The sequence below is a fragment of the Nomia melanderi genome, chromosome 7 (genome assembly GCF_051020985.1).
Source record: "Nomia melanderi isolate GNS246 chromosome 7, iyNomMela1, whole genome shotgun sequence".
NCBI classification, from domain to species: domain Eukaryota; kingdom Metazoa; phylum Arthropoda; class Insecta; order Hymenoptera; family Halictidae; genus Nomia; species Nomia melanderi.
This window is the reverse complement of record NC_135005.1, coordinates 7,463,740-7,481,787: the sequence shown is the minus strand read 5'-3', so window position 1 is coordinate 7,481,787 and position 18,048 is coordinate 7,463,740. Positions and strand designations below refer to the sequence as shown.

At 35.9% G+C, this 18,048-nt stretch overlaps 2 protein-coding genes across 16 annotated transcripts in view; both read left to right on the top strand.

The window, feature by feature from the left end:
* Positions 1 to 3,998: 3,998 nt before the first annotated feature.
* LOC116424149 (uncharacterized) lies at positions 3,999 to 7,038 on the top strand. Its single transcript, XM_076369237.1, has 4 exons — positions 3,999 to 4,695; positions 4,775 to 4,808; positions 6,556 to 6,829; positions 6,924 to 7,038. Exons 1-3 carry the CDS (start codon positions 4,683 to 4,685, stop codon positions 6,680 to 6,682), a joined length of 174 nt encoding a protein of 57 aa, XP_076225352.1. The 5' UTR covers positions 3,999 to 4,682; the 3' UTR covers positions 6,683 to 6,829; positions 6,924 to 7,038.
* sls (sallimus) overlaps positions 6,839 to 18,048 on the top strand; it is a 237,073-nt gene continuing 225,863 nt past the window's right edge. For 14 of the 15 annotated variants that reach the window (XM_076369145.1, XM_076369150.1, XM_076369148.1 and 11 more), the window contains exons 1-12: positions 6,839 to 7,038; positions 7,822 to 8,014; positions 8,735 to 8,848; positions 9,218 to 9,392; positions 11,425 to 11,525; positions 11,608 to 11,817; positions 12,759 to 12,944; positions 13,010 to 13,124; positions 13,561 to 13,802; positions 13,875 to 13,997; positions 14,495 to 14,686; positions 15,154 to 15,362. In XM_076369145.1, the coding sequence (XP_076225260.1) occupies positions 6,854 to 7,038; positions 7,822 to 8,014; positions 8,735 to 8,848; positions 9,218 to 9,392; positions 11,425 to 11,525; positions 11,608 to 11,817; positions 12,759 to 12,944; positions 13,010 to 13,124; positions 13,561 to 13,802; positions 13,875 to 13,997; positions 14,495 to 14,686; positions 15,154 to 15,362 (2,045 nt within the window). In that variant the 5' untranslated portion in view covers positions 6,839 to 6,853. Of the gene's footprint in view, positions 7,039 to 7,821; positions 8,015 to 8,734; positions 8,849 to 9,217; positions 9,393 to 11,424; positions 11,526 to 11,607; positions 11,818 to 12,758; positions 12,945 to 13,009; positions 13,125 to 13,560; positions 13,803 to 13,874; positions 13,998 to 14,494; positions 14,687 to 15,153; positions 15,363 to 16,643; positions 16,720 to 18,048 lie in introns of those variants that run through there. The other variant, XM_076369149.1, reaches the window with a different exon arrangement.

The window sequence follows — 18,048 nt, the reverse complement described above, 5'->3', positions numbered from 1 at the left end:
TCTGTTCTCAAATTGTTGAAATCATTGTAAAATTGCTTTTATGAAATAAGTAAATTGACTGAGTTATCAATGGGTATCTTAAAATACAGTTTAAAAGAATTTAGATTCCTTTATTGGTATTTGTATATAATTTAAATATTCTGAATTTATTATTACTATTATTCTTATTTATTATTACTTATTATTTATTACTCTATATCGATTATACAGTATTAATTAACAATACTTGCTTGTATTAAGCTATTACCGTGACAAACCACGTGGTCACATCGTTCGCCAACTTGGGTTTCCGGTGATGCGAAGATGCCAGTGACGTCACTATCCGGTACTCTGCTATAAGCCTGTTATTCGTCGATTGACCTTTATTTGATCGTTCTCTCTGATAGATCGACAGGAATGCATCATACATGTACTTATTCGTATTTACCGCGACACACCTTGCTTTTCACAGTGTTTGGTCAACGCCGGTCACTGACCTTGACTCATGCGCGTGCCACCAAGCAACAAAATGCTTTTACATGCGCCATAGCCTGCTGATGCCTTTAAATCCGGCTAACGAAACGGGAAACGAGAAAATTGAAGTTCATTCTTCTTGTTTCCTTTATTTTACTTTCTAATCGCTTGTGGATGAGTATTAATACAAGAGTATTAATAAAAGAAAAAGAGAGTCACTCTGTGACTTTTTAGATAGTATCTATGTTATTTAGATCATTATCTTGAGAAGAGTTTAGAAAGTTTCAATTAAGAATCGTAGTTTATTAAAATATTCTGATCAAACGAAGTTTACTCGAAAGATTCGATAATATTTATCGACGAATTGATAAAAGTAACAAATTCTCGGTTAAATTTTGATCGACTTCAAATTAAATACATGTTATGTGGTTTCGATAAACCGAGAAATTGCTGGGATCATTTTGTACTACCGAAATTAAGTTCGTGAGTCATAAGAAACATGAACAGCATAGCTTTCAGTAAGAAAAGTAAACTAACGTTATATATAACCAAGGAATCGAATTAAGTCCACTCCATCAATTGTAAATGGTGTTTGTAAAGGTACATGCGATCTTCCTCTTCTTCGTGATAACAACTTTGTAATACACAAAAACTAAAATCTTTTGTTACTTAAATAACTCAATTATTTGTTTGCAATTTTCTATTCTGAATATGTAAATATTATATCGTCAACATGGTAAATTTGATCCCCAAAGTCTAAAAAAAGAACTATCGAAATTAGTGGTGGCTCTGTTTTCATAAAAATTATGTCATCCCACAAGTAATGTACATACTTCATCTTAATTTGTAAAACATTTTTCAATGCCGTGTTCTAAACAATTTTCATTTCGAAAATGGCATTGAAAAGTAAATCGGAAGACGGGGAGAGGTTGTACGGTATTAATTTTTGAATAGAAAAGGAATACAAATATTAATTTTTGAATAAAAAGGATATATAAGTATTAATTTTTTACAATATAAATTAACATAAACAAAAACTACAATACATTACTTATGGTATGATCTAATGTTTATCTCATTGTGCAAGAAAAACGGTAATCAAAACGAGAAATTCGGAAGTGGGGGATATTTTCCCGCGAAACGTTGACGTCCCGGATGTCTTCCCGCACGCGTGACCGTTAATACTCTCCGGTGATAAAAGAATTTGCGGTTTTGTGCTCAACGTGGGAACACGCGCTCGTCCTTCGTGAACATCTCGCGTACCTCAGGGTGGGACCACGTCGGTGTCTCGTACCGAGGATGGCACAAAAAAGCGGTACTGGTTTCTTGTACTGGCCGCGAAAAAGTTCTCGGGCAGGTCTTGGCTCGGAACTGATCAGCTTAATAACGATTCACTAGTGAAACTTGTACTTGCATTAAGTATGATTGATAATACACCAGAAACTTCTGCTTGATAATATAGGAACACTATAATACCGATAATATTCATAAAAGTTGCAGTGAATATGTTTGAATAAACAAACATAAAATCGAGGGAAGATCATTTTGGAAGAAGTAAATTAGTATAGATAATTCATTAAAGACTGAATTTTTACTTTAATGATATTTCAAAATAAATTGATGGTGTATAGTTGGTTTGTTGGATTCGGATGAAGTTTGTAAAAATGGAATAAGAAAATAGGTAATGTTTCAAGAGTGGCATTTGAGTGTGTTTATTGAGAATTATTCGATTGCAGTGACACTTTAATAGTGAAGAACTTGAATCCGCAAATAGGGCTTTAATATAGGTCAAGAAAGTGAAAGGAAAGCATTTTTATTATTATAGGTTAAAACTCCAATCTAGCCATTGTACCGTGGACAACGACTATAAAGCATTTTACTGTCTTCTGTGGGACACTTCAATAAACATTGAAACGAGGAATTTTTATTTGATCTAGCTGTTCGTGCAGTGATTTTTAGAATGAAAAATATGTAAATTCGATGCATAATTTTGCGAGAATACAAAAATTGGTGGGACCATTATTGTATAATTGCGTAAACTGATACAATTATTTTTATGCGGTATTCAATTCTATAAGTAATTAATAATATTTTTTGAAGTTACATTTAAAGTATTCATTAAGTTAATAGATTCAACTATTTGTAAATTATTTTGCGCGTATCGTGTTCCATTTTGTATTATATAATCATCATCTACAACTATTCATATATATACTTTCTTGAATTGATCTTACTGATTCAAGGTTTCTGCAGACCATTAACTTCAAGTTTTTATCAGATCCTTTACTTCTTATTTCCATGGAGTACAATAGCCTTCAGACATTTTTACGATCTCGACTTGACGTCGAAACATGTTCCGACTGTACATGGTGTAACCCGGCGAGAGGTCAGTCGCACCTATAAATCATTCGGCAGAAAAATATTCCGCGCCGCGACTGTATGTACAAAATATCTCGTCACCCGGACGTCGATTTATTCTTTTTGCGATAGTTTCTCGACCTCTTCTCGGTTCCGATACTTTCTGATGGAACATAAATCGAGATCGTGCCTTACGAAATCACTGATGCACAGTGGGATATTCGCCTGATCTGGACGGCCAAATGTTCATTTTACAAATTTTACCTAAACTGAAAAATGTTTGCTGTTTGAGATAGCCGAATAGGTGAGGAACAATGTCCTAATAATTTGTTTATCCTTGGAACACTCGAAAACTACTGAGCTCCCCGAAAGTTAAGCATTTTCCGCCTAAGCGTTATTCCTCGCGGCACTTTCCATATGTTTTGGAAACGTACGAATTTTTCTTTAGTACCAAATTTCTCAGGTAAGTATATATACTATAATTTTAATAGTTCATTACCTTTTTATCATGAATCTTTATGTAAATATAGACATTTTAACAGAACTAATACATCATCGGTATTTCCTGTAGTTTTACAACTTCGGGAATGATTTTGTTATACATCAAGATACACCCTGGCATTCTTTTAAGCATAGTTGTATTTAATAAGGTTTTGAGATTGTAATCTAAAAATAAAATCTACTTCATATGTCTGCCTTTTTGTTCTACAGCGTTATGTTTATCGTGGCACGTTACAATCTACAGCGTTTCGAAAAGCAATTAGTACTTCTAAAGTAAGCAGTCGAGTAAATGGTTACAAGATAAAAGTAAATTATTAATATTAACAACTATTCACTAAGTTACTAGATTCAGTTATTTCTAAATTATTTTAAGTAATACTAATAAGCATTACTATTAGTATCAACAACTATTCATTAAGTTTCCAGTTTCCGCTATTTGTAAATTATCTTGACTGTTCCGTGTTCCAACCAATTTTCCATTATATAATCATTTTTACATCGATCAACAATTTTTCCGTTGCAAATACAAAAGAGGACGCGTCGCGTCGCGTCGTGTCGGGTAGAAAGAGGTCGTGCACGCGGGAAAGGAGAAGGAAGAGCCACGAGGGAAAGAAAGAAGAAGGGGAAGACGGTTAATCGGTGCCAGAGTACCGTTGTACCTGAATGGAGCAGCGAGATGGCTTTCGGTTTCCCTGCAGCCTCCATCGCAGCTGCAGCTCCGTTCTCCGCTCGGTTACACCGACTTCCACGTATTTAACGCGCACGTGACCGACCCGTGGGCGCGCGCGCGCGACGTGCGACCCGTGCACGTGAAAGCGCGCGACAGTTTTTCTTTTCGGAACATTCCTCCTCGACATCCACCGTAAGTAGGTACACGGTGTCTCACATTTGGCGTCCGACATTTCCGCGCGCGTTTCCGCCGCGCCGCGGGACCGACACGTGCGCGTGCACCTGCGGCACCGTCTACCCTCGCGACAGCTGTTGCGGCCATTTTTACCCGCGCCTGGCCTACGGGACTCCAGGACTAACATCTTTCTTCCGCGAACGTCAAACGGTGTTGTTTCGTGTTTGGTGAATTAAATATTCAGTGGTTCGCTTAGATCGGAGTGTTTCGGTTTTTTGATCGGGTTTGATGGCGTTGGTGTGACTTTAATCAATAATATGCTGGCTAAGGTGGACGCCTATACCTTCTGGAACGAGGATGACAATGTTCGACTTTCGCTGTTGCTCTGTTTTTAGGGAACGTTGTTTTGGGTTATCTTGTAGATATTTTATGTGTGCTTCGTAGTATTTGTGATTTGGATAGAGTGATGGGATTGGAGAACGTACGGTTACACGGACTTTGAACTTTCGTTGGAGAGCTGTTGAAAATGAATGATTCATGTGAGTATTCAGGAGAGTGCTGGTTATATGTGGAAATTGTGGTGAGGGGTTTTGTTTAGTGTTCTGTTTGTGTTTGTAGGTAGGATTGTGGAAATTCGGACTGAATTGGGAAGGTTTTAATATTTTGTAATTGTATTGTTTCGAGATCTTTGTGAGACAATGACGTTTAGACGAATGTAAGTAGGTGTATGTATCAGATTAAGCTGACCTGAATATTGAGCAAGGATTAGATTTTTACGAATTGTTTCCAAGTGAAAATAATTTCGATTACTCATCTAATTTCATTCAATTTTCGTCAACTTTCTAGAAAAGTTGCACAATTCTCACAATAAAGTAACATTCCTCGGTCAAAAGAAGCTATCATCCTTCAACAAGCATTATTTTCGAAATTATATACAACAAACAACAATTTCACTCATCCATTATAAAGAAAAATTTCATTGAAACTACAATTTTCCCAGAAAAGTCTCACAATTCTCACAATAAAGAAACATTCCTCGATCAAAAGGAGCTATCAACTTTCAAAAAGTATTATTCTTGGAATCACCCACGATTTCAGCAACAATTTCACTCATCCACTATAAAGAAACATTTCAATTTCTCTATCCACACAAAAAACATCGTGGATACCGCAACTGCCATTATTAAAAACCTGTTCCTCGCGAACCGCTACGTATCCGGCATTATCAACTACTTTATCTACGAAATCTTCAATAATCATTATCAAAACCAATTAATACATCCGCTGCCAGAGTTTTTTTTTAAACAGTCTCTGCGGTTACAATAGTTTATTAAATAGAACATACCGTTTTTACAAAACGCAAATAATAACGAAGAAAAACATCTTCGCGATTCCTTTTGCATTATACCATGCGTTTCCGTATTAGATGAAAACACATGTAAATGTAATTTATCACTTTTTGCTCGAAATACGGAACACTGATCGTCAAATGTGAAATATTCGATTTTGATAAATAGCAAACGTGTCAACCTTTTGCGCTGGAAGGAAGTACCACGCGTATCGACGTATTTTTATTCCAAAATTATATACTTACTTGTATCCGCGTAAAATAGTTAAAAACAACATTCTTCTTGCAAGACAAATCTCTAAATAAAATTTTAGCGCAAGAGGTTAACCCCTTGTCTTACAATAACGTGTCAGACTCGTGGTGAAGATTTTAAACAGAATTTAACAGGCACGAACATTACTCGATTCTTTTGAATTCAAGTTAAATATTGTTCTTCTGTTGTCAATTATCATACTTGCAGTAAAGATTGATATAGAATATGCTTATTATTTTATCCTTTTTCTTAATAAATTATTAATGACAAAGTAGTTGTATCGATCATAGTTGAGAAATAAATCGTACGGCAACAGGTTAACACTAAACGTACCGCGACCGGTCAAATGACCGGTTTTAAAATGTCAAATAAAATTTTGTTTTCCTCCGTTCATTTAACTTTATATCAATTCTTATATTGTCCGATTAATCGGTTTTTCAATTCTTGTCTTTCATTCTGTTTTCCTATTCCAATAAGAAAAGTTATCGTTTAATTTGTTTGCCTTTATTTTATAACCAATTAGTTGATTAGTTACGGTAGGAATTGGTACATACAAAGTGCCGGTACATTATTTAGTGTTAATACCTAACCACAGTTATTCGGTGAAATATGTGAATTTATGTTATGCGAATGAAAATCGCGTGAATAGAGTCTGTCGGTACAAGAGAAAAGAAAGCTCCACAGGAAATAAACTGGAGAAATGTAACGCAACATTTATCTATTGATTTTTAATATGCCCTTTTAAATGCAAAATCAAATAATCATTCTAGAATGTAATCTTACCTTTATCGTTCCTAGGTGTGAGCGACCCCGTAAGAACCGATTTCCTTGGGATGATGTATACGACGTGGTCGTGCGGTTGCCCCCGGTGAAACTTGTCGCGGTATGCAAACCACGAGGCTGTTTTTGCAGTCGGCGTAGCTGACTCGCGCGTAACACAATTCCTCGATCGTGATCGAGCCGTGATATCGATCGTTTACCTGGCCGATCTCTGTCGTGCGTCTACTCCGGATCAGCGCATCAACATGCGTGACAGAAATCTGCGGGGATTCCGGGCGTTAACGACGAAAACGTGAGGGATGATACAATCGCAGCCATGCCCGCGAAGAATTTGGAGGCGGTTGACATTTTGGAAGCCCTCGAATCGAATCTCGCATACATTCCAGGGGGACGGGACCGCGAGGGAAGACCTTTGATCGTCGTCAACGTACCATCGGAGCTGCAGCCCACTACGAAACCCAGATTGGAGTCGCTTCTAACGTATTTCTTGTCGATCTTTAGGTAATTATGTCTTTAGCTTTCGTAATATTTGATTGACTCGTGACGGGGTTTTTAAACGGGAATTTGAGGAATATAAATGTTATCGAATTCTTAGGAGTTTAAGTTAAATGTTATCGAATTCTTAGGAGTTAAAATTCTTAAGTTAAATGCTATTTTCTTGATATCAATTGTCATCATTTAAATTGCACGTGGGTGTAGGTGTACACGGGATTCTCCTTTCTTTCTGGTAAATTGTGAATGCATAGTAACTATAAAGGGCAAGTTGAGATTACTATTGTGGGCAAATAATTGTTTGAAACCTTGAAAATTGGTGTGCGAAAATTTTGGGAACGTTGCAATTGTCAATATTGTAATTGTCTATAACCAATAGATCTAGTGATTACTATAATGTTTTGTGATATATAAAATGTCCGTGTATAAGTCTGGTAAGAGGTTTGATTTAAGCATTCTTACTTATCTTCTATACTTGAATACCAATTTCGATCTAATTCGATTCATAGAATATTGACAGTTAAAGGAACTTGTTAATCGAAATCGTGACACAAACGATCTATAAATATTTTTTAAAAAACATTTCATTGGTACAGCTGACATTTTCATAAACGATATAGGTTTTATTATTTGATTAAGGATTCTTAATTCTATCGTACGATTTAATCTCGAATTCGATCTAGATAATTGGATGGATGAACTTCAATTTTAAAAGACGGACATTTTATGTATTGCAAAGCGATTGGCTCCGCCATCATGGAATCGGGTCACGAGGAATGCGTTACTTGTTAGCGAGGAGACGAAGGGAAATGGGTTAGTCCTGGTCGTGGACGCACGGAAGGGCGCGTGGCGTGTAGCGAGGTCTTGCATAAGGCTGTCAATGGTTCTTCTTGAATCGTACTCGACTTCTGTGATCGTTGTGCGACCAGAAGGTTTCTGGGACAAGCGCGTGGACAGCTGCACCAGATCTCATAAGGAAGGAGAGGTTCGTATCCATATACGTAATTAATAAATTATCTCTAAAAATCGTCCTCGATAGAATATTCGTTAAAGAAGATCCATTCAATCACTTAGCTGATATTTTTAAACTTCTAGATAAAAAAATGTCTTGAAACATAAAATCTAAAGTATCAAATATTTGAATAGTTCAATAAATATTTTTACTTTATAATTACTCAAATTTATTTTTATCTATTTTCTGATTTTAGTGTTTACGTCTATAAAAAGATAGTGTAACCTATTTGGTTTAATAAGAATTAGATTAATAATATTTTAGTAATATTTATATAAAATCTCTATCACATGATCTGCAGTATTTATCACAAAATGGTTTACTTTTAATTAGAAAACTTATTTAAAATTTAAATTACATGTCACGTGACATCGTAGTTAATCTTTTACGATTTTTAATTATGACGTGTATCCGCTAGTTACATCATTTAAAATTTCTCCATACTAACTAGTCACACCTGTTCCATTACATGCTAGTTCAGTCCCACATTTTTCTGGAATTTCGTGGAAAAAATTCTACTCGTCTCCTCTGAACCCTGTTAAACCTGTTGTCATCTTAATCGCAGCTTTTGCGTCGAGTTGTACGTTTAAAGATCGGATCAGCGGCGAGTGTATATGTACCTACTTAAATTAGAGGTTTATTCGAGCGGCGCGATGCAAATTAATTCGATTATTCGCGTCGTCGCTGTTTCAGCCGACATACCTTATCCTGACCAGGCTGCCTCTTCACATTGACTTCGCGCAGTTACCGTACGAGTTAGGCGGCAACAAATCGTACGATCATACAGAGTGGATTCAGAATCGCGTGGTAAGCTTCGATAATCACGAAGTCTAACGAAGGAAATTCCAATTTATTTCTGTTAAATATTCAACTTCATCCATTTCCAATGATAACTTCATTTACATTTCAACATACGAATATTTTAACACTTTGCACGGTAACATACTCATATACTGGAATTCGTGATACTGATATGATGTTAAATATTGATCATTGAATGCAATTAGGTAATACTGAATATTTAATATTGAATATTAAAATTTAAATAACTTTGATACATTTGATATTCAGTATTTAAATATTGAATATCGAAATTCAAATAAGTTTGGTTTTCCTCGTTCCTTTTCCTAAATAAATTGTCACCTTCGATAATACTGTTATTTGTTAATATTACAGAAAGTGGAGGATTGCATCAAGGACGCCACAGATCTCGTGTCAAAGATGACGGACCTGCACCAAAGAATGAGCAGCCTGGACGCATTTCGCATGTCGGAGTCAAACGACGACATAGAAACCTATTGGGAGACGAGCACTGAATTGACATCTATAGCAAGATACGTTCTACAGACAGGTAAACATAAACAAATTGATGATCAAAAAATTAGGGCCACTACAATCATAATATTGGAAATCTAAAAGGTAATTCAATAATTCCTTCGTTGTAGTGTTAACCTTACATACTCCAATGTTTCACTGGAAATACTTAACATTTTCTGATGAGATACAGACGACATTTTCTAAAACTACCTTAACCAAAAATCGCACATAAATTCAGAAACAAAACAACTTTTTTCAATATTTTACGTACTGATGCATTATGTAAAGCTGAATATTCAATATCAAACTTTACAATTATGTAATATAAATATCAAATTTTATTAGTTATATTAAAATGTAGATATTTACATAAAGATTCATGGTAAAAAGGTAATGAGTTATTAAAACCATAGTACATATACTTACCTGAGAAATTTGGTGCTAAAGAAAAATTCGTACATTTATAAAACATATGTAAAGTGCCGCGAGGAATAACGCTTAGGCGGAAAATGCTTAACTTTCGGGGAGCTCAGTAGTTTTCGAGTGTTCCAAGGATAAACAAATTATTAGGACATTGTTCCTCACCTATTCGGCTATCTCAAACAGCAAAGATTTTACAGTTTAGGTAAAATTTGTAAAATGAACTTTTAGCCAGCCAAATCGGGCAAGTACCCCACGCGCGGTATTGGGGTTGCCCGAAAATCGCGACGAAATTTGCCCACCTGTGCCTAGCCCAATAGATATTCCCTACTCTAGACAGTCGGTAATCAAGCCAGTCGCGCGGCGGGATAGACACTTGTAGCTAGATTGCCCGCAAAAATTGAAAAACCGGCTTAACCGGATGTCCAGCATAAGTGCGCTCCTTAGGTAACAAGCACGATCATGTGGCCGCGAGAGTGTAAAAACGACGAGCACAGACAATGCGGCTCGCATGTTCGCGTACGCTGCACGATTTTCTTTCTTCGTTCTCGCGAGGCATCTTCTTTTTCTGTCTGATTCGCCTTCCGGTTTTTGATTAACCCCTTGCCATGCAATGACGAATGAGACTCGTGATGAAGATTTCTATACTATTTTAACACGTTAAATGCCGCACGATTTTAAGATGTAAAATATGTGAAATGAAGGGAATACGATGTTAAATTATTTCATTGAATTGCGTTGTTACTATCGTAGGTTTGTCTTGCTAAATAGCATTGCATTAGGTAGCGTTATTAACAATATAGGAGTGTTTTCAAATAATTATCGTTTAACTGAGGGAACTGAAAAAAGTGAACATAATGTATTGTTAGAATTTTTATAGGGGGTTATAAATTAATCGTATTAAATGCTCGGAGGTTCTAGTGTTAAGAGAAGAGGGATTTCCAGAGAGATCGCATTTCCGCGCGCATTTCAAATTGAAGACGAAAGTTACCATTTTCGATAAGTAAATAATTTATAGCGGCAACTGGTGGTTGAATTAATTTCGTTTTTTTATTGTTATGAGAGTGGAACGATGCAAATGATTTATTGGATGATTTAGAATATTAACTTGTGGATGAATTGAGTTATCTTTGTTATTATGAGAATGTAACGAAACGAATATTTTAAAGCGAAGAAATGAAAAATTGTTAAGAAATATGAAGTGTGAAGGAACGTATATAAATTGATTTTCTTTTTAAGTAATTTTGTTTCATGATGTCTAACTGTGTTATCGATTAATTGTGTAGCGTAGGAAATGTTTAGGTACTAATTAAGATCCAGGAACGATTAGAAATTTATTTTAAAGAACATTTTGAAAGAAGATTTTTAGAAAAATTGTTGTGTTCTCAGCATATTTGTTAGTATTACTGGAAGTTTCATACGTGGATCATAATTTTGTTACGAAACTGTGCAGTAAAATTTCTCTTTATTTTAAGTTTCCATTAAAAGTGAAATAAGTCAAAGAATATATGAAAAGTTTTATTAACTTGAATAAATAATTATAATATACATTCTATAATTTATAAAATAAGTAAGTAATATATTTAGCAGTCAAGAAATGAATCAAACATATCGCATGACTATAATGAAAACTGATGGTTTTTCAGGCAGATCCTTGGTGAATGGAATGAGCAGGGTGTCCTCGAAGGATGTCTTGGACACAACGAAACGAATCCACGAGCTTATCGATTCAATCGAATTGAAGAAGGTATACACTCATGGCATTCTAAACAGAAGAAAACGGTTTTACGCTTATGCAAATTTGAAAGTTGGCTTTTTCGTTCTTTTAGGTGGACATCGAAAATTCCTGGTCCGAAATGGAAAGAAACCTGGACACCGCTAGAGTGATCGGCGATCTCGAGAAGGGTGTGTCCCGTGTCACCGACTGGATCCTTGGACCAGCTGACGCAATGTTGAATTCCTGTTGCCAGGTTGGATTCGACGTTTCGTCCTCGGAAGAGCTTCGAAGGCGGCACGAGGAATTGGAGCTCGAGTGCAGGGTATTAAACAATGATGTTTTCAATTTCAGCATCTACTTAATAATGTTATATATAGAGTATCCCAGATTTTAATGTTCAAACTTTGTCAGTATATTCTATGGCACTACATAAGTCATTACATAAGAAAGAAGTATTATGTAAACATAGGTCACATAGAGGTTTATCAAAAAGTTATAATAAAGATACGAAATAGAAATAATACAGGAATAGTAACCAACTTGCTGTTACTGTGAGCATTGACTCGAATAGACCAATGTATCTAGTACTTGACATTGTTACTTCCAGAGTTAACTAATACGTAAATCTTGCTGATATCTTCAAGACAATGCTCGCAATAACAGCAAGTCGATTACTATTCGTACAATACTTGTATTCTGTATTTATATTATGACTTTTTAATAAACCTCTATGTGACCTATGTTTACGTAATATTTCTTTCTTATTTAGTACCATAGAATATACTGACAAAGTCTGAACATTAAAACCTGGGACACCCTATACATCACTTGTAGTTACGCTATGAATTATAATTAACCCTTTCCACTCCAGAGGCGCCTGTCAGTCGCCAATTGATTTGACACAGGAAAATTGTAAAGTTTGTTATTTAATATTAGACTTTGTACAATGCATCGATATTTGAAATATTGAAATGAAACATTGGTTTTAATGGAAGAAGTAGATAATTAAGAAATTGATTTTAGTATTTTAGCACTGAGATAATTACTAAAGGTTGACGGAGTTTTGATTTGGTTCGAAGTATTCTGCCTGCAACGAATATGTCAATTTTGGAATATTCATTTGCATTTTATTGAGGAAGTAATTAAGTAATTAAGTAAATTGTTTTAATATCAGTAAAATAAATCATAAAATATTTCTATGAGAATATTAAGATGAGAAAAGATTAATTTTTGTTGAACAATTCGTTGAAATTAATTTTGCAGGAAACTTACGGTCGATACGCGGAATTACTTCACAAAATCGACAGTTTACCGAGCACACGACTGTCCGAGGATCTGAAATCTCAGAGGGACTTTATGGACTTTGTGTGTCGAAGCTTTGCAACCAGGCTCGAAAGGCGAAGGAACGTGTTAATTACTTCGCAAAGATTCTTCAGACTCGTTTCCGAGGTACGCGAGTTAAGGAGAAAGCATGATGGACTTGACTCGACCTGACCTTATTTTTCGTGTTTCAGTACTTCGACAAAACCAGTGAAGTATTCGATAGACTGGTGATGGGCAACAGAACCCACGACTTTTCTCAGGCGGCTGCGAATTTATTGAAGCTGGAGCAGAGTCAAGCGAGTCTTGGTACATAACAATATTAAATTATGAGTTATTAATAGTAATCATTAGTAATCAGTAACAGTCAACAGCAAGTAATAATAATCGAAAGAAAAGAAAAGTAATCAATCAATAATAAAAAATAATTAATTGTAATTAATAGTAATCAATTGTAATCAGTAGTAATCTATAGTAATCCACAATGATCTATAATGATCTATAATGATCTATAATGATCTATAATGATCTATAATGATCTATAATGATCTATAATAAACTATAATAATCTATAATAATCTATAATAATCAATAATAATCTATAATAATCTATAATAATCTATAATAATCTATAATAATCTATAATAATCTATACTAATCTATGATTATTCTAAGATTATTCAATTGCAGAGAGTGTTCCCAGATAAAAGATTTTTATTTCAATAATAGTTTTCGACTTTTTCAGAAACTCTAGAATGCGAGTTAGTGAAAGAAGGAGAAAAATTATCGGACATACTGTCGATGCCCGTGAAGGATGCGTTGGGTCGAGACGTACGCGTCGATTACGGCGAAGATATTGTGAACGTCAGAGACATCCTAGACGCAACGAACGCCAGGAAAAATATCTTCAACGACAGCGTCGAATTGCAGAAATTGTCTTTGAAGCAAATCGCGTTGATATACACTTACGAAACTGATACGGAACAGGTGACAACGTCTGCCTTCGAGTTTATTCTTTCAGCGAAACGCGAGCTACTTGCTAAGATGCTTGTCTTACAGGCTGTTGAATGGCTGAACGATTTGTACAATGTTCTCTTGAAGAATCATATGGAGATCGGTTGTAACACAATCGAAATACAGAAGCAGAAAGAAGAACATCAGTCATTCCAAGAAACTGCGAAGGTAATTTTTATATCATTCGTTACTTTTATGTTACTGTTGCATATTAGAATTCTAAATTTTGTTGGAAGATATTTTGGAAAATACTTGAACAGTATCATTGTCGATGTACTGAAGTATTGAGTTCTTGATGGCATTATATGGAATGCTGTATGTATTATACTTAGCACGTTGAATACCGCAGGATTTCACAGAGCGAAATACACAAAATAGAAAAAATATAATATTAAATCATTTAATTGAATTGTATTATTATTATTGTTACTCCAGCTGAATGCCACTGCATTAGGTAGCATTATTCATAATGTAAAAATGTTTTTAAATAATCACCGTTTAATTGGATGAACTATAGTAATTCCATTTGGTTGGGAGTCACTGATAATCCCCACGGCATTCAACGTTTTAACTGTGAATAGTGACATTTAAAAATAGAAATCGAGAAAAGTTTCAAAGAAAACTTTTGAAAATTTTACAGATTGGTTTTTTCTTGGTGTTTTTAGGGGACCTATGATTACGGTTGTCAATTGGTGAACGGTGCTAGAGTATTGAGATTATCCTGCAGACTGCCTTTGGACAGCAATATGAACCTTTTTCTGAAACTACGTCAAGCTTGGAAGCAGCTTCGATCCGTTGGACAAGAACAATTAACGAGGCTGAGAGTTTGCGCTGTTTTCCATAGGAGCGTCGAAGATGTATGTACTTACGGTGATCACTATTAAATAATTGATAACAAAAATGAAAAGGGTTTTTCATGGCAAACATATAAACGACACTGTTCTTTAGATAGTTTATATATTTTTATGTATCGCGTGTGTATTCAGTGCAATTTTGAATTTTCAAATTTCCCATAAATATTTCATTCGATTTTCTCTCTGTTTGCTCTATATGCACATTTTGATATTTTTTAATAATACAATGTTCTTAAAAACCTACAGCTTTTATCTATAACTAATCTGTATCTATAATTAATCTTTATCCATAATTGATCTTACAATTAATTATCGAGTTCATTGAAAACCGTTGGAAACCACAGTACAAAGTCATTGAACTCATCTCGACGCCAACTGGTATGCTATGAAGTTAAAAATACATAGTGCCACTTACAAAAAAGTATCGACCACAGAACGATGGTTTTATTTCGGAAAATATCTGTTTCAAGCACTGTTCGAAGTTACGCGACCTGATCGAGGCAGTGGGATGCCTGCGTCGATCGCTGAAGACTGATGATTTGTCTGCGGAATCGCGGGACAGGGCGGAGATAAGGGACATCCTGGGCGATCGGGAGAAGCTTCTGCTCGAAGTCGGCCGAATGGTGCGGCTGGGTCGGCTCTTGAGGACCAGACTTAAGGAGCCCTTGTGCCATCAACGGCAAGTACGCCAGTGATCGTAATTTCGTTTCGAAAATCTCGAAAATCTGCTTTGAGAAATGGTCCTCGATCGGAACTAATATAGTCGATTATAACTCGGTCGATCGATTAAGAATATAATCGACTAATTCGGTCGATCGATTAAGAATATAATCGACTAATTCGGTCGATCGATTAAGAATATAATCGATTAATTGGATCGATCGATCAGGACTAATGTAATCGACCAATTGGATCGATCGATTAGGACTAATTTAACAAACTGACATTTGATCGATCCACCTTGGAGTGTCAGTTTCAATTAACACAACGCGAAATGTTTAACTAAATGTTTAATTTTTCAACCGAGTCCAGATGTTTGGCATCGTTTTGAGCTTCCGAGCTTTCCGAATCGACGCCATGTGTCCTTGGATCTTCCTCGTCTAACGTACAGGGTGTTTCGATTTTTTTTACCGTCAAACAGTCTCAACACGCTTCGCGATTGAAAATAAGAAATAGATGTTACGCGATTGTGTTATTAAGTAGTGAAATACGAAATTATAAAGGGTTGATTTTTTGTTTAATGCCGCATGGAAACGTCATATTCAGTTGCGTTTATCAAAAATTAGAGCTCGCTGTAACTATTTATGAATATAGAGCATGAGATTGATTTTTATTTCTAGTAAATGATTGACAATAAAGTAGTCCTGACATTCATAGTTGTGAATGAAATCATGGGGTAACTGATTAAATTAGAATAAACAGTATTACACACAAAATTGATCTATTTTACACCTAATAAATTATTATTAACAAAATAGTCCTAATAGTCGCAATTACAAAACGAATCATAAGACAAGTGTTCAACTTAGAATACAAAATATTACATACAAAATTCATCTATTTTATTCCCAATAAATTATTAACAACAAAACATTTTTGACATTCCTAATTATAAAAGGTATCGTAAAGCAACTGACTAGCTCAAAGCAAAGGACATCATATACAAAATAAAAATCGAGTTAACACCTGATCCATTCTCAAGACCTAGTCACAGAATAGACTGACACTGTTCGCCGGTGAAATACCGGAACACCCCATGCATCTGTCAATGCAATCGGGTTAAAGCAATAAAACGTGCGTGTAACTCGGTCGTGGCGTTTCTGGTCCTCGCGAAATCGAAGAAATCCGGATCAAGCTCCGGCGAGTTACGATCCCGCCGAAAGAAAGACCGAGGCAGACGGAGTCTGTATTTAAGAGGCGAGCGCCGGGGCGCGCGGGGGGCACGCCGACGGGCACCGCCGTTTTTAACGGACGCGGTGTGTCAGTCCATGGCTGCACGTCGACGAGTCACCTACACCTTGAAATTCGGTGCATAAGTAAGTCCTGACGCTTCGACATTACCGTTAAACGTCGTCGGCCTACACGTCTACACGTCAGCGATTCTGGAATCGTTCTGTCCTCCATACTCCTCGTTAAATCATCGCTGGATCCGGAACTTATAACCTTCATGCAGAAAAAAAGCTCTTACTTTCAACTAGAATAAAATTAAGTGATTCGTTTCTTTGTATTTCACTTGGTACTTACATATTCACGCTAAACGTACGGAGACCGGTTTTAAAATTTGGTTGAGAATTCTGCGTTTTCTTTCGTTCATTCAACTTTCTATCGATTTCTATGTTGTCCGATTAATTGGCTCTTCGTCTTTCTTCCTGTTTCTGTTTCCAGTAAGAGAAATTTATCGGCTAACTTGTTTAGTTTTGTTTTATAAAGTTAGTTGATTGGTTACGGTAGGAATAGGCGTATAAAGTGTGGGTACATTTAGCGTTAAATTTGATACTAGTTAAATCTCTTGGTCGCATTCGTTAACAGATTCTTCGATCAAATGATCAAACGCATCCTTTCTTTTAAATTCTTAGATTTACTTCTATCACTTTATTTTGAAGCAGAATATTGAAGTACTATCGTTTAAACTTTGTTAGTTACTTTGGTAATAGATTTTGTAATACATTCTTCGATCAAACGTATCGAATCGTATGTAAGCTCCTTATATTACTCTTTGGGTACCAGTTAAAGGCAGTCAACCATTTTAAACGGTTCGAATTATATCGAATTGTTAATTTTACTATGATAGTATCATTTCAAAAACACAACTGTCGCGTGTTGCATCCAGTTTTGTCATTCTCCCACGCGTTAGTACGATGAATATGGGTCGCCAGTGTTTTCTCGTGTCCTCCGTCGCTTGTATTCATAGAGATGTTCCATTTTCACCGGCGACTGGACGGTCAGGGCCATTGAAACTGTAACGCGCGGCGTTTTATGCATCTGGAAGTCGAGGGTTTTCGTTGAAAATCTGCGGGAATCCGTGCTGAAAGTTTTGAATCCGGAAAATATTGGTCCGCTGGCGTGGTTCCAAAGTTGTGGGACGCTTAACGTTACGCCCGCGCGTCATTGTCTTTTGTTCTTTCGCGGGTTGTTACGTTTATTTAAGGTTCTTATCAAAGGGGCGTCGTTCTTCTGAAATTCCTTTTGTTAAAACACGTGTAGGAGCTTTCTGCATCGCGAGCGGTCCGCAAGGAAAACTCGTTGGCTTCGATCCATGCCGCGAATACGCGGATAAATGGCCCCTAAAATCGAGCCGGACATAGAGCGCTCGTGATAGTTTATGATCATATATTTTCATACGGAATAGTAATGTTTATTTATCA